Source organism: Haplochromis burtoni, unplaced genomic scaffold, assembly GCF_018398535.1.
Source record: "Haplochromis burtoni strain Fernald_Lab_line unplaced genomic scaffold, NCSU_Asbu1 Contig_763, whole genome shotgun sequence".
NCBI classification, from domain to species: Eukaryota; Metazoa; Chordata; class Actinopteri; order Cichliformes; family Cichlidae; genus Haplochromis; species Haplochromis burtoni.
In genome coordinates this window covers 124877-139438 of record NW_024583124.1, presented here as the reverse complement: position 1 = coordinate 139438, position 14562 = coordinate 124877, and the positions used below count along the sequence as shown (strand labels likewise).

The 14562-nt window shown below is 45.1% G+C and overlaps 1 protein-coding gene across 3 annotated transcripts; it reads left to right on the top strand.

Moving 5' to 3' along the window:
- The first annotated feature begins 1068 nt into the window (after positions 1 to 1068).
- LOC102309516 (sorting nexin-9) lies at positions 1069 to 14137 on the top strand. 3 transcript variants are annotated; one of them, XM_005950218.3, is made up of 17 exons: positions 1069 to 1201; positions 4095 to 4181; positions 4258 to 4332; positions 7237 to 7348; positions 7433 to 7589; positions 8023 to 8107; positions 8187 to 8312; positions 9494 to 9611; positions 9687 to 9817; positions 10083 to 10186; positions 10491 to 10594; positions 10689 to 10766; positions 11612 to 11688; positions 11800 to 11889; positions 12140 to 12254; positions 13710 to 13801; positions 13892 to 14137. In XM_005950218.3, exons 1-17 carry the CDS (start codon positions 1190 to 1192, stop codon positions 13937 to 13939), a joined length of 1611 nt encoding a protein of 536 aa, XP_005950280.1. In that variant the 5' UTR covers positions 1069 to 1189; the 3' UTR covers positions 13940 to 14137. The 3 variants fall into 3 exon arrangements, with proteins under 3 accessions (XP_005950280.1, XP_042071505.1, XP_005950281.2); XM_042215571.1 differs by lacking the exon at positions 1069 to 1201 and having other exon boundaries at positions 3022 to 4181; XM_005950219.3 differs by lacking the exon at positions 1069 to 1201 and having other exon boundaries at positions 3023 to 4181; positions 7445 to 7589.
- Positions 14138 to 14562: the final 425 nt, after the last annotated feature.

The following is a 14562-nucleotide window of genomic DNA, read 5'->3' as shown; positions in this document are numbered from 1 at the left end:
TCAGGACCTCTGGACACAGGTATTGTTTTTTTCTGTGGTGTAATAAAATAGCAGATGCACTGCATTATGGGAGCAGTAGTATGAGTGGTGTGGCTGCCACACATCTCATTAATAACATATGACCTAATACCACAGAGTCAGAGCAGAAGCATGAACACACACAAAAACAGATTATCCCAGAACAGGTGAGCACAGGTGAGTCAGGCTAGGGCAGGGCAAACAGCCTGCAGACACATGCTAGGCAGGAAGTGGAGGGCTGACAGCCAAAATAAAACAGGAAACACCTGCTGGGTATCTCAGAGATGCCATTCTTCAGGCTTGAGTCCAGGCAGTAGCGACGGTGTGACCTACGACCGCCTTGACTCGGCCACAGGTCACCTGACACGGGCTTCAGGTGTGACCTTTGGCCCAGAGACCACACACAGCAGACAGAGTGAAGCCCGAGTCCCCCACGTGTGTTTCACTGTAACAACAATCATACAGTTTTATGACGCACTGTTTATTTTTGTGTTTCTACAGTTTTTATCTGTACTTTTACTTTTTATAAAAAACCATTGTTTACTGTGTTATTAAATTTACAGTTAAAGTTCATATTTTACACTCTGCACACTGATCCTAATGATCTTAGTGTATTTTGTAGTGTTTTAATGCATTTAATAGCAGTATTTTAACAAGTATTTCGTAATATTTTAGCATTTTGTATTTTGTAGTGTTCGTCTGTGTATTTTGTAGTATTTTAATGTGCTTCAATAGTATTTTCAACTGCAGTATTTTTACAGCGTGTAACTGGAGAGTTTTCAGGAGACGCCCAGTGGAATAGCCCTTCCGCGTATGACGTCATATGTGGTCAAGGTTTCAGAGCACAAAAATAAACTAACGGAAGCGGACTTTCAAAATAAAAATTAATAAAACTAAGCGAATCTGTGTGATTTATTTAACGCATTCCTGTATTTTATTATATGAAATCAACTTGCCTGTGTTCACAGCTTCTTTAGACTCCACTAAAGTGTCGTCACTAAAGGTGTCGTTTTATAGGTTTGTTTGCCCTAGAGCTACTGCGGTGCTTTAATTGTGAAACGCCACAGCGGAAGTGCCGTCCTCGCGCTCCCTACCTTGACGCAGCGGGGCTCAGGTCGGTCCGCGAGCTGACGGCAAGAACCGGGATCGAACCTACTCCTGTGACGTCACCATGGCTGCTCAGGTAAGACCATCGCCTGCACGCGTACCTATCTGCGGTGACCTCTGACCCCGCGGCTGGCTCCAATCAGCGCGCTGAACCGAACCGGATTCGGGGAGCAACAGAACGGCGGGGACACACCTGAGACACGGCAGGTGTCAGCAGACAGGTGCAGCGAGCGGCACGAGGAGAGGAGGGGGACACAGGGGAGACACGGGGGAGACACGGGGGGAGGGAAGAGCCGCAGACACGGCTTGAACAGCCGTGGGGAGAACTGCCAACATCCAGTTGGGAAAATAGGAACGCACAGGCTGTTGCTGCGCATGTGCGAGAACACCAGCCCACGTTTAAAAGTTGTCGGAAAAGCTCAGAGGAGGGTCAAAAGTCACAGACCTGCTGCTGAGGAGAGATCGATGAGAGTTATTGATCCCTGTGATGATCAGTGAGGTCTGCAGGCGATATATCAGAAACTTTAGATTGTGAGGACGAACTCAGAGATTGTCAGTGTGAGGAGGTCTCCTGTTTCCCACAGCACAGTCCTCTGACACCAGTGGCGGTCCTAGCCTGTTTGGCGCCCCGGGCGAACACTCCCTCTGGTGCCCCCCCACATACACAAAAAACATATTAAGGATTATACATTACCATAAAACTGTTGTCGAAACATACTGAATTTTGCCAGAGAAACACACATATGAAGAGAGAGAGAGAGTATGCATTGTATGCAAACGGCTACCAAACAGCCATCATAATTCGTCATACAATGAGAACAGGACAAATCAACAACTGACAATTAATATTAAAACCTGTAATATAATGTATTGTTTGGAGTTTAGTATTTTTACCATTTCTTCTTGGAGCAACTGTAATCCACATAATTTCCTTAGGGATTAATAAAGTATTCTGACTCTGATTGTTTCAGGATGACATGCCATTATCCAATCACACACCTGCTTACCTGCATCTTTTGCTCGTTTCTCTTCTTTTCTATTTTTTCTAAACTGAGCACCTGATGGCTTTGGACTTTTTTTGTCCACCTTACATTGGTTTTAATTTTGCACTCCAGTATGAACACAAATCCCCCATATCGAGGATCCCTACAACATAACCTAACACACCTACATCTTAGTTCACAGATTTACTTTGTCTAAGGTTTATTTCTGAGATTTCACACAACCCAGGATTCAGATCATGAATCCATGATGGGCTTGGATTTACAACATTATGAATGAAATGTGCTCTATTTGGAAGCAGCAGGTCTCCCTCCCCTTTCGACGGGTTGTGTGAGACTTTAAATCATCAAACTGTAAATTATAAATTTTAAATTGTTATTGATCCTTTTACCCCGAGTCCTAAAGTGTATATTTATTTTCTTAGTCTTCTTATATTTATTGTTTGTTTACTTGCACTGCTGTAACTGGAGCCTCGTCGTCTCGTCTCTATATACTGGACTGTATGTAGCGGAGATGACAATAAAGTTTACTTTGACTTCAGCAGCAAGCAGGTGCACCGAGGGCTCGCGCTCACTTTTCGTGTATAGAATTTCGAAAAAACTTTGGTGCAAATTATAAGTCTGTATCATGATGTCTGGTGTTTTCGTGTTTGTTGTTTTGTTTTTATTTTGTTTTATTGCGAGTTGGTTATTAGATGCTGCTCCAGCCAGCCAGAGAATCCCCCGCCGCCCCGCCCTCTCCTCACTGTGCCGCAAGCAGCAGGCGCACCTCGCAAGCGGAGGGCACCCTTACTCCCAGCAAATGTGCGATAGAAAACCGATCGGTCCCTGTACCATTCCCAATATGCGCTGGCTGATGTCGGGGCAGCACGATTACGAGCAATTTTTTTTTTTTTTTTTTTGCTGATGCCCGTGATGCCGTCCCGGGCAACCGCCCGTGTCGCCCGTATCTAAAACCACATTCACAGCATCATCCAAATGATCGCCCCGGGAATCGGACAAAATCAGGATTTCAAATGTGCTGCTGGTGTTTCCAGGAATAATCAAATTGACACATCTGTACTTGTTTGTACTTGATGTCTCGTTACCTGTTGTGTCTGTTGCACCTTTGCTGGTGTGGTGGGAATGAGAGCCTGGATGAATAAATCAATCAGACATCTCATGTTTACTCTGATGGTTTCACTGAAGGACGGCGTCCTGATCGGGGATCAGTGATGCGAGGGATGAAACCATAGTAACAGTTTAACAATGAGGGAGACGTGGTGACAGGTCTGCAGCCTCCACCATCAGGCTTGGGGCAGAGACTGAGCTGTGGGCGTGGGTGGTGCTGCAGGAAGTGATGGTGTGTTGGAGTGAAACAGACCTGAGGGTGATGGGGACCGTCGTTGTCCTCAGGTGGGAGCGTGGCAATGGAAAACTCACATGATCATTTCTACTGTAAGTAGAAAGAAGTTGTAATATAACAATCACACTCTACAATCACAATTACTCTAATCAGTGAGAGAGTTTGTGACGGTCTCCACAGAGTAAACTTTTATATGACTGACTTGCAACGACGTAGCGCTCCTGCATCAGCGTTAGTCCTGAACTCAAATATAACTTCAAATTATTTTGTGACTGTTCGGCTCTGCAGACGTGTTTGTCAATGCGACAAGCAGAAATCATATTTGTGTTCATGAATAAACGTGTGGAGGCAGGAGACGACGTTTCATCGCTGCACATGGAAATGTCTCTGTGTGAGCTTCTCTGGAAAGAAAAACCCAGAAAGCCTGGAAGTTCCTGATATGTGGATGTCAGGAAGTGCTGTGGTCCAACAGGAAGTCAGGTTCGAGAGTTTGTAGTTTCACTGACATCCAGACGTTTCCTCTGAGCCCAAACCAGAGCTGGTTCCTCTGACTGCCCCTAAACTTTAGTTTGTACCAGTCTGAGCTCTGTGCGTGTGTGTGCATGTGTGTGTGCGCTCTCCAGGCTCTGGTTCTGTACGACTTCACAGCGGAGCCAGGAAACAACGAGCTGTCGGTGAGAGAGGGGGAGACCATCACTGTGACAGACCAGGTAAACACAGGTGTTTACACTGCACACACTGCAAAGGAAACACGGCTCCACCCCCTCACGTGTCCCTGTTCTTCAGACTGTGGGTGGAGGCTGGATCCAGGCCCAGAACTCCAGCGGACAAACCGGCCTTGTACCTGAGGGATATTTACAGGTGAGCGCTGTGACATTATTTCATGTCGTGTCAACACAAAGAGGCACAGATCAGCGAATTTCACCTTCATCAGTGTCACACACTCTGTCCAACACTTACCTTTGAGTTTAGTTTTTATTATTATTTGACTGTTTGTTTGAATTCAGCTCAGTTTCAGTGAGATTCCAGAACAGAGGCCAGAAAATCAGTATTTCAGTGAAAACAAGCAGCTGACTCACAGGCTGATAGACGTCCAAACATCAATAAATACGTCCATCAGGGCTTCATCGGGCAAACTGCAATCATTTATTTTACCAAACCGACAGAGACTAAAACCGAGGATATTTCATCTTTATTTGATTTCAAGTTCACAAAGGCACAAACACTTCACAGAGATACTGAAAATCACAGCACAGAGTGATAAACCCACCATGGAGACCACTGGACCACACAGTGTAACCTCTGCAGGGCTCTAGAATAACTTTTTGCCACGGTTGCACTGGTGTGCCTGACTTTTTTTCTTAGGCGCACCAGCACAAAAGTTAGGCGCACCCAAATTTTTCAACCGCATCACTTAACACCGCAGTTTTACATGTGCACTTTTTTGGGGACGGAAATTGCTGTCCATACAGACAATATTGATTTGTAAACGATTAACTAACAATCTTGTCAACACAAAGTTCTTTATTTGGAGCACAGTTCTAGCAGAAAGATAAGTTAGTGAAAAAGTGCTTGTGCTTGAAGTGCTTCGGCACTCTTTGGTAATATTGTAGGCAATGTTAAACCTAATCATCACATCGGCTCCTCCGACGACCTGTTTGCTGCTGCCTGCTGCTGAAAGGCAGTGGGGAGAGGGGACACTTGGGCAGTGCATTTATTGCAGCATATAATGTGTTTTCTGGATACACTGTGTGCTTTTTCAGCGTTCAAAGATTGATGGCTCCATTTCAGAGCACTGGCTATGAATTTCAGACGGATCAGGCCTTAACAAAACATGTATCAATAGTTCTTTTCATCTTTTCTTATTCAATTCAATTCAGTTTTATTTATATAGCACCAAATCACAACAACAGTCGCCTCAAGGCGCTTTATATTGTACAGTAGATCGTACAATTATAGATACAGAGAAAAACCCAACAATCATATGAGCAAGCACTTTGGCGACAGTGGGAAGGAAAATCTCCCTTTTAACAGGAAGAAACCTCCGGCAGAACCAGGCTCAGGGAGGGGCGGGGCCATCTGCTGTGACGAGTTGGGTTGAGAGAAGGAAGACAGGATAAAGACATGCTGTGGAAGAGAGACAGATGTTAATAACAAGTATGATTCAATGCAGAGAGGTCTGTTAACACATAGTGAGTGAGAAAGGTGACTGAAAGGAAAAACTCAATGCATCATGGGAATCCCCGGCAGCCTACGTCTATTGCAGCATAACTAAGGGAGGATTCAGGGTCACCTGGTCCAGCCCTAACTATATGCTTTAGCAAAAAGGAAAGTTTTAAGCCTAATCTTAAAAGTAGAGATAGTGTCTGTCTCCTGAATCCAAACTGGAAGCTGGTTCCACAGAAGAGGGGCCTGAAAACTGAAGGCTCTGCCTCCCATTCTACTTTTAAATACTCTAGGAACAACAAGTAGGCCTGCAGAGCGAGAGCGAAGTGCTCTAATAGGGTGATATGGTACTACAAGGTCATTAAGATAAGATGGGGCCTGATTATTTAAGACCTTGTATGTGAGGAGCAGGATTTTGAATTCTGGATTTAACAGGAAGCCAATGAAGGGAAGCCAAAACAGGAGAAATCTGCTCTCTCTTTCTAGTCCCTGTCAGTACTCTTGCTGCAGCATTTTGGATTAGCTGAAGGCTTTTCAGCGAGTTTTTAGGACTTCCTGATAATAATGAATTGCAGTCGTCCAGCCTGGAAGTAATAAATGCATGAACTAGTTTTTCAGCGTCACTCTGAGACAGGATATTTCTAACTTTAGAGATGTTGCACAAATGGAAGAACGCAGTCTTACATATTTGTTTAATATGTGCATTGAAGGACATGTCCTGGTCAAAAATGACTCCAAGGTTCCTCACAGTGTTACTGGAGGCCAAGGTAATGCCATCCAGAGTAAGAATCTGCTTAGATACCATATTTCTAAGATCAGTATTGAACAGCAGAAATTAAGCTTTCTTGTCCAAGGTCATTTAAGTTCAAAAAAAAAAAAAGAGTGGCCGACAGCGCTGTAAACAATGGTAGACTGGTGGGCAATAAGCGAATGAATAATGCAGAAAGGAGAGACTTTTAGATGGGAAACTGTACTTAAAGTACAGACAGAGAGAGAGAGCTGTGCATGAAGTGTGACCTTATCGTGGTGGAAGCAAAACAGCAAACGTAAGAGGGAATTAATGACGACATTTATCAAATGTGAAGCATAGTTTGGATCTTCTTTTGCTGCTGGTTCAGCGAATTTTGGTTAGAGAGAGACAAAACCTGCACCTCAGAATCTAGCCCAAAAAAGATGTAAACACAAAGCACGGACCCGCCGACACATCAGAGTCAGTGAGCTGTCGGCTTTCAGCTCCAGAATACATTTATATTTCAATCAGGATTTAATTAATCGATACCGCTTTATTCAAGCTACTCACCTCTCTGTCCGTCTGCACTTTCAAACCCCTGACTATATCTGATTGGTTCAGACCACGATAGGGGCATAATGCGTGTCTGTTGTTGACCACACGGAGATCTTCAGAGTTGCCGAGGCTTTTTTTTGTTCGTACTCGAACAGTTGGTCAAACTGGTGTGACCCAAGATTTTTTTTAGTTGCACAATTGAAAAATTTGGTTGCATTTGCGACCATATTGGTAGCACCCTGCTCTGATGGCTACAGTAAAGTCTGTATCGTCTGCAGGAACATCTGTTTGTTAAAGATGTTGTCATGTTTCAGATCAGAAACACTGGTGGTGTTGGAGGAGGCGGCGACCTGAGCTCGGGGGGCGGGGCTTTTGTCAGTCACACACAGGGATGGGACAGTCGAGGATACAATCCCACACAGCACGGTAACATACGCTTGTTTTCAGCTCATTTTCAAGTATAGTGTGTTACTGTGAGGAAAAAGGTTTTACATCAGGAATGTCGAGCAGTGTCCCTATCAGCTGTTCAGGATGATGACGGCGAGTGGGACGACGAATGGGATGACCAGTCGGTGAGCAGTTACCATGACAACAACCAACCGGAAGGGGAGGCCGGAGCCTCAGGACGAAGCGCCCATGGACCCAGTGTTAAGATCTCCCTCAATAAGTACATATGTTTCTGAAATATGCAAATATAACAGACGACTCACAGTAGAGCTAAAAGTAGAGTCCAGTAGATGTCGGTCCATAGAGCAAAGTAAACACTGGTAGGAGTCATTAGATGTCAGTCACAGTGGTTAGCAGTTGGTAGATTTCTGTAGAAGACAGTAGAGCTTACTAAACATCAGTTGAGTTCAGTAGATGTCAGTAGATGTCAGTAGTGATGGTAAACCCTAGTAGATTTCAGTGGAAGGGAGTGAATGTTGGTAGTTGTTAGATATTATTAAAAATTAATGGAAGCAGATGTCAGTGGAAGTTGGCAGAATTTGGAAGATGTCAGTAGAAATCAGTAGAAATGAGTAGATGTCAGTATAATTCGGTAGATGTCAGTAGAAATCAGTAGAAACGAGTAGAAGACAGTGATGCCTTCTTGTCTTTAGGTTCTCGTTCTCCAAAGGTCCGAGTCCAGAAGTCTTTATGTTAGCCCGACCTCCGGCTGACAGCAGAGAGAGGCTTCCTGTCTACGTGAGTCCAACATTTTTCTCTTGGTTAATGATGTGTGGTGTTGATTGCTCTGATTGGCTCTTGGTCCTCGTCCGATCAGATGGGAGAAGTAGGTCCCGTCTGGCTGTACCCGACGTCTCCTCTGGACTGTGTGATTGCTGATCCAAAGAAAGAGTCCAAAATGTACGGACTGAAGAGCTTCATCGAGTACCAGATAACACCCAATGTGAGCTTAGTAGCACTTTTTTTTTAAACTTGCTTTTGGTTGATTTTTATTTTTAGGTTTTAGCTTCTGTGAAGCACTTTGTGATTTTTATCTTGAAAGGTGCTATATAAATAAAATTTTACTTACCGTATTTCCCGGACTACAAAGCGCACCTGAATATTAGCCGCACAAGCTAAAATCAGGGGAAAATCCTGTTTTGTACATACATTAGCCGCACCTGACTAAAAGCCGCAGGTGTTTCAATGTTGACTTATCATATTTAAGAGAATATGCACAAAGGGAATTGTCAGGAAAGAGATGGCTGTTTGGAGACCTCACTTTTATTAATATTTTGAAAAACAAGTTATGGGTACATATTTGCACATGTAGTACATAACAGTAACCTATAGCACACCAGAAAAATAGATTCGGCCTACCTTTTAGGCTCAGGTGCAGCGACACGGCTTTAACAAGAAGAAAAGTCAGTCATTCACCACCATCTTTCTCTTCTTCCTGCGCACTAAAACCACCAAAGTCCTCTTCTCCAGTGTCGGATACAAACAGGCTCAGGATGGCTTCGTCATCCACTCTCCGCTTCTCTCCTTCGTTGTCACTTTCAAAACCAAAGAAGAAGAAGAAATCCTCGTTGTCAGTGTCAGAGTTGAACACCCTCAGAAGGGCCGTGGCTGTGTCCTCCTCTCCATCATGCAGCAGTCCAGCCCTTCAAAATCCGTTGGTGATCGTGGATGTTTTCCCACTTTTCCACGCTGTCAGAATCCACCGGTGGAGTTGGGCATAACTTGCTTTTCGCAAGTTTATCGCCGCTCATCATCCACGCCTCCCGCTGAACGCGTAGCGATACTTTGAAGTTTGTTTTTCGCGCTACTTCGTACGGCACTACGTTGCCTGGCGGACGGACAAGTGACTAACATACCACTCTTGAACCCCGATCCTTCCGCCAGGCAACGTAGTGCCGTACAACAGCGGAACAAACAAAACAAATCGTCTTACGATATCACAAAAATCATGGACAATCCATAGAAAAGCCGCACCGCACTAAAAGCCGCAGGGTTCAAAGCTGGTGCAAAAAGTAGCGGCTTATAGCCCGACAATTACGGTACTTACTTTACTTACTCTGTAGTACTTAGTAGTACTTGCAGTATCACTGGGTATCAATCTCTGACTCCTCCCTCTTCCTCCAGACAACCAACAGCCCTGTCAATCATCGCTACAAGCACTTTGATTGGCTGTACGAGCGTCTGCTGGAGAAGTTTGGGTCCATACTGCCCATCCCCTCACTGCCTGACAAACAGGTGACAGGTGAGCCATCGCCATAGCTACCCTGTATGACCCAGCAAACACCTTTGACCTTACCAGTCTCACCCGTGCTTGTAGGCAGGTTTGATGATGACTTCATTAGGATGAGGATGGAGGGTCTGCAGGCCTGGATGACTCGGATGTGTCGGCACCCCATCGTCTCTCAGAGTGAAGTCTTTCAGCTTTTCCTCACCCACAGAGATGAGAAGGTAGGTGAAGGCCCACCTCCTGCTTTACATCTTTCAGGTAACCTGAGAACCTGCTGTCTAAGCCTCTGGGATGTACTTTTTGTTTACTCACAAACAAATGAAAGACTACAAACACAAACCAGAAGGCTTCAGGTACAGAACAGACCCCACCCATAGGTTATAAATGTTTGTATGGTCTTTTATGGAGATTATGTTTGAGCCAGTCAGGTGTGATGATATCTGATGCTGCTTGCTGATTGGCTAAGGCTGTTTGTTGTTGTTTCAGGAGTGGAAGGCGGGGAAGAGGAAGGCAGAGAAAGACGAGACGGTGGGTCCAATGATGTTCAGTTTGGTTGAACCTGAAGCTGCAGAGCTCGATGTCATCCAGGTGTAAGTCACTCAGTCTGCTTGTAAAGGCCTATACCCTGGGTTTGGTCTGTCAGGCTACCTCTGATTGGTTCGCTCATTAGGGTCGTCTAACTTGTGTCTGTCAAATGTCACATGACCAGTCATCAGGCGTCAATCCCTTTTTTAGCTGTAGCTCACTGGGAGTGCCACAGGGCGGTGTACTGGGCCCATTACTGTTCCTTATTATAAATGTACTTTCACTGTTCTTCCATCAAACAGCAGCTCAGTTTCACATGTTTTTACCTGTGGCTTTTTACCTTTGTGTGACCTCTGAGTGTGTGTGCAGTGAACAGAGGTGTGAACACTACAGCCGCTTTACAAAGTCCATGGATGATGGCGTCAGAGAGCTGCTGAACGTCGGGCACGCGCACTGGAAACGCTGCACCGGACGTCAGTGCATACATTTAAAGTTATTCCGTGTACATGTACACAGAATACTTACAGCTGTGATTGGGTGGTAATGTCTTCATCTGTTTTTAACCAGCGCTTCCTAAAGAGTATGAGCGCATCGGCCAAGCCTTCAGAAACCTGTCAACTGTATTCATCACCAGCAAATATCCAGGTGAGCGAGGGAGGAGTGTGGGGGTGGAGGGTGGAGGAGGGAGGATGGAAGATAGAAGGATGGAAGGAGGGAGAAGGGTAGGATAGAAGGAGGGAGGAGGGTAGGATAGAAGGAGAGAGGATGGAAGGAGGGAGGAGGGTAGGATAGAAGGAGGGAGGATGGAAGGAGGATGAAAGGAGGGAGGGAGGAAGGAAGGAGGGAATGATGGAAGGAGGGAGGATAGAGGGATAGGAGGAAGAGTGGAAGGATGGAGGAAGCATGGAAGGAAGGAGGAAGGAACGAGTGAGGAAGGATGAAAGGAAGGAGGATGGAAGGATAGAAGTAGGTAGGAATGAAGGATTGACGGTGGAAGGACTGAGGAAGGATAGAAAGATAGAAAGAGGGAGGATGCAAGTATAGAAGAAAGGAGGGAGGAAGAGAGGAAGGATGAAAGGAAGGAGGATGGAAGGATAGAAGTAGGTAGGAAAGAAGGAGGGAGGGTGGAAGGACTGAGGAAGGATGGAAAGATAGAAAGAGGGAGGATGGAAGTATAGAAGAAAGGAGGGAGGAAGAGAGGGAGGATGGAAGGAGGGTGGATGGAAGGAGGGAGGAAGGATGGAAAGATAATCACAATGCAGGGACTCCAGCAACACTTAAACAGGAACAACTTTATTGACTGACCAACGGTTTTGTTTACATTCTCGGAGGACTTGAAGCTCTCCTGCGGTGCATTCAGGGACTCTGAGCTCAGTGTGTTCTTTCTGAACCATTTTCCTTAAAGCTGGTTTCCATTGTGAAATACGTAAATATCCAGTAAACATCTATTATGTGGTATAAGTACAGACTTTTAAGTGTCTGCGATGCAGGCGAGGCGACGTTGACCGACGCTCTGACGGCTGCTGGAAAAACCTACGAGGAGATTGCTGAGGTCGTCGCCCAGCAGGTAAAAACACACACACCTATGTATAAATACACAGTATACTGTGTTTTCTCAGTCTTACAATAATATTTGTTTATTCTCTTACTGCATTCTTTGTTGTGTTGATGTTTCCAGCCTCAGAAGGACCTCCACTTCCTGTTGGAGACTAACAGCGAGTACAAAGGGTTGCTGGCATGTTTTCCAGACATCATCGCTGTACACAAGGTACAGCAGAACTACTGTGTGTAGTGACTATACTACACACAGTACTGCTACACATAACTGCAGGTGCACACAGAGAATATCTGAAAACATGAGACAATAAAACAGACTGAAGCTGGAAACTGAGGCTTTTCTTTTGGAGGTTTTTATTCAATCGTTGTCAGAGCAACATTAATTGGGGAATGGGAGGGGCTCCAGATGCGCTGAGGAGGGCGTGGTCTCACCTGTGTGTGTGTGTGTGTTTGTGTTTCAGGCTGCTGCAGATAAAGTGAAGGAAGGTGATCGTTTGGTTTCTGCAGGAAAAATGAACAACAGCGACAGGAAGTGCATGAACCAGCGGCTCAGCTGCATGAGCTACGCCCTGCAGGGTAACAGCACACACAGACACACACACACACCACCCAAAAATCCCAGCAAACCCAAAGGTCAAAGTAATCTCTTTGATAAAGTTATCAGCCCCTGGTGAAATTTAAAGCTGTCATGCTTTTAGCAGAGCGATGGATTTTCTGCGCAGTGTTTCTGAACATGCTTGTTTTATTTAAAAAGCATAAATCTGTTTACAAACAATGACAGAATAATTTCAGAGAGACAAACATGACCACAGTCAGTTTGTCCTCCTGAAGAACTGAGCTTGTCATTGACCCACAGCTTGGACCTGCTGTGCAATGACCTGTGTTCACTCTGTAACACTCAAAGATGTTAAATTAAGACCAAACCAAGGAATTTCTCCAGTTTACAGTTGGTATAAACACATCTGTGAGGGTTTGATCTGAGAAAGCAGCGTCCCAAATCCAAAGACACTTTATAAATCACTTCAGACCTGAGGAGAAGAGTGAAAGTTATCACAGTGTCTCCAAGTGTGGACAACAGGAGTGAGGAGAAACTCAGAGAGAACCACGACGATCCTGCTGAGGAACATGCTGCAGGAGGCCAGAATGGGCGTTACCACCACCCACTCAGAGCCCCAACTTTAATCTTTGGCCTGAGCCGAAGACCAAGATCCCCATCAGGACACATCACATCTGGAGGAGCTTCAGAAGAAGGAGAAGGGGCCGCGGTCACTCAGGAGACAGAGACACACAGCTGACCTTTAGCATCACAGGATCATTCAGGGACTTCATGCAACCCTTCAAAATAAAACTGTCTTGCTCTGTCTGACAGCAGAGTAGACGGTCACATGTACAAACCCTGTGAGGGTGTTTCCTGCTCAGCTCGTCTCGTCAGACACTCAGCTTTAGTCACCTGCTGCCTTTTCATGATGTCATCGCGTTACCTCATCACCGGCCATAGTTTCAGCTGTTTCTGTTTCACATGTAAAAAAAAAAAAAGGTAAATGTCATTTGTATAGTGCTTTATTCAGTCCCTAAGGACCCCAAAGCGCTTTACACTACATTCAGCCATCCACCTATCCACACACAGGTGATGGCAGCTACATTGTAGCCACAGCCACCCTGGGGCGCACTGACAGAGGCGAGGCTGCCGGACTCTGACCACCAGCAGTAGGCAAACATAGGGTTAGTATCTTGCCCAAGGATATTTGACATGCAGCCAGGAGGCAGCCTGGGATCGAACCACCGACCACAGTGGCTGACCTGTTCTGCCACCTGAGCTGCAGCCACCACCTACATACCACATGTGTATGAAGAGATGATAATGTTGGGTTCATGTCAATCCCACCAAAATAAAAATCCAAGAACAACTGATCTAAGAACTAAATAATAAAGTAAATAAAATGATACCACAATAGTATAAAGTTAATGTTTGTATGTGTAATAAATAAAAAAATGTCCAAGGGTAACTCGCCGCTGTCTGCTCTCCTCCAGCTGAGATGAACCATTTCCATAGCAACCGCATCTACGACTACAACCGAGTGATGCAGCTTTACCTGGAGCAGCAGGTCACCTTCTACCAGCAGGTGAGCGCCAGGCGGGAGGCGGGGTGGGCGGAGTCTGGTTGCATGTTTAGGTCTGTGATGTCGTCTCCCATCTGCTCTCTGATTGGTCAGATCGCAGATAAGCTGAGAGAAGCTCTGAGCCAGTTCACCACGCTGTGAGGACGCTGCCGCCACCATGTGATCTCACATGTGACATCACAGCCTGAGTCACTGTTAACAAAATAAAAGCCTCATAATCTTTATAGTGTAAATGTTGATATGATAATGATTAATGATGAGTTTCCTTCTTTTTCTGCTTTATTTAAAAACTTTTTAACAGTTGATTTTACACATTTAATAAAACTTTCTACGCCTCCACCCGGCTCTACCTCGTCTTTATTGATATTATCAGTAGAAATAATTTTACTGTGACAGTGCAGAAAACTTGTTTAAATGTGTGTGGGATAAGCTGCTCAGTTTCCATCGAAACTGTAAAACAGGGAAGGTTTTTTTCAGCTGCAGATCTGTTCAGGCTGAACATCATGATTATTGACCCTGACTCAGGAAGCTGCAGGAACACTGGCTATATCTCAATTCAGGGTCTGCAGCCTTAGAGTACGCAGCCTTAACAGTCCACAAGGGCCGCGTACTCAAAGACCGCTAAGGCCAGAAGTGCGAGGCTTGTAAAATTGGAAGTTATTTATATTTCCTATCACCTTATACCTTCACTCAAAGACCAGTATCTGTGACAGTGTATATATAGATGTATTATATATGAGAGACAAATATTGTTCTTTTAATAT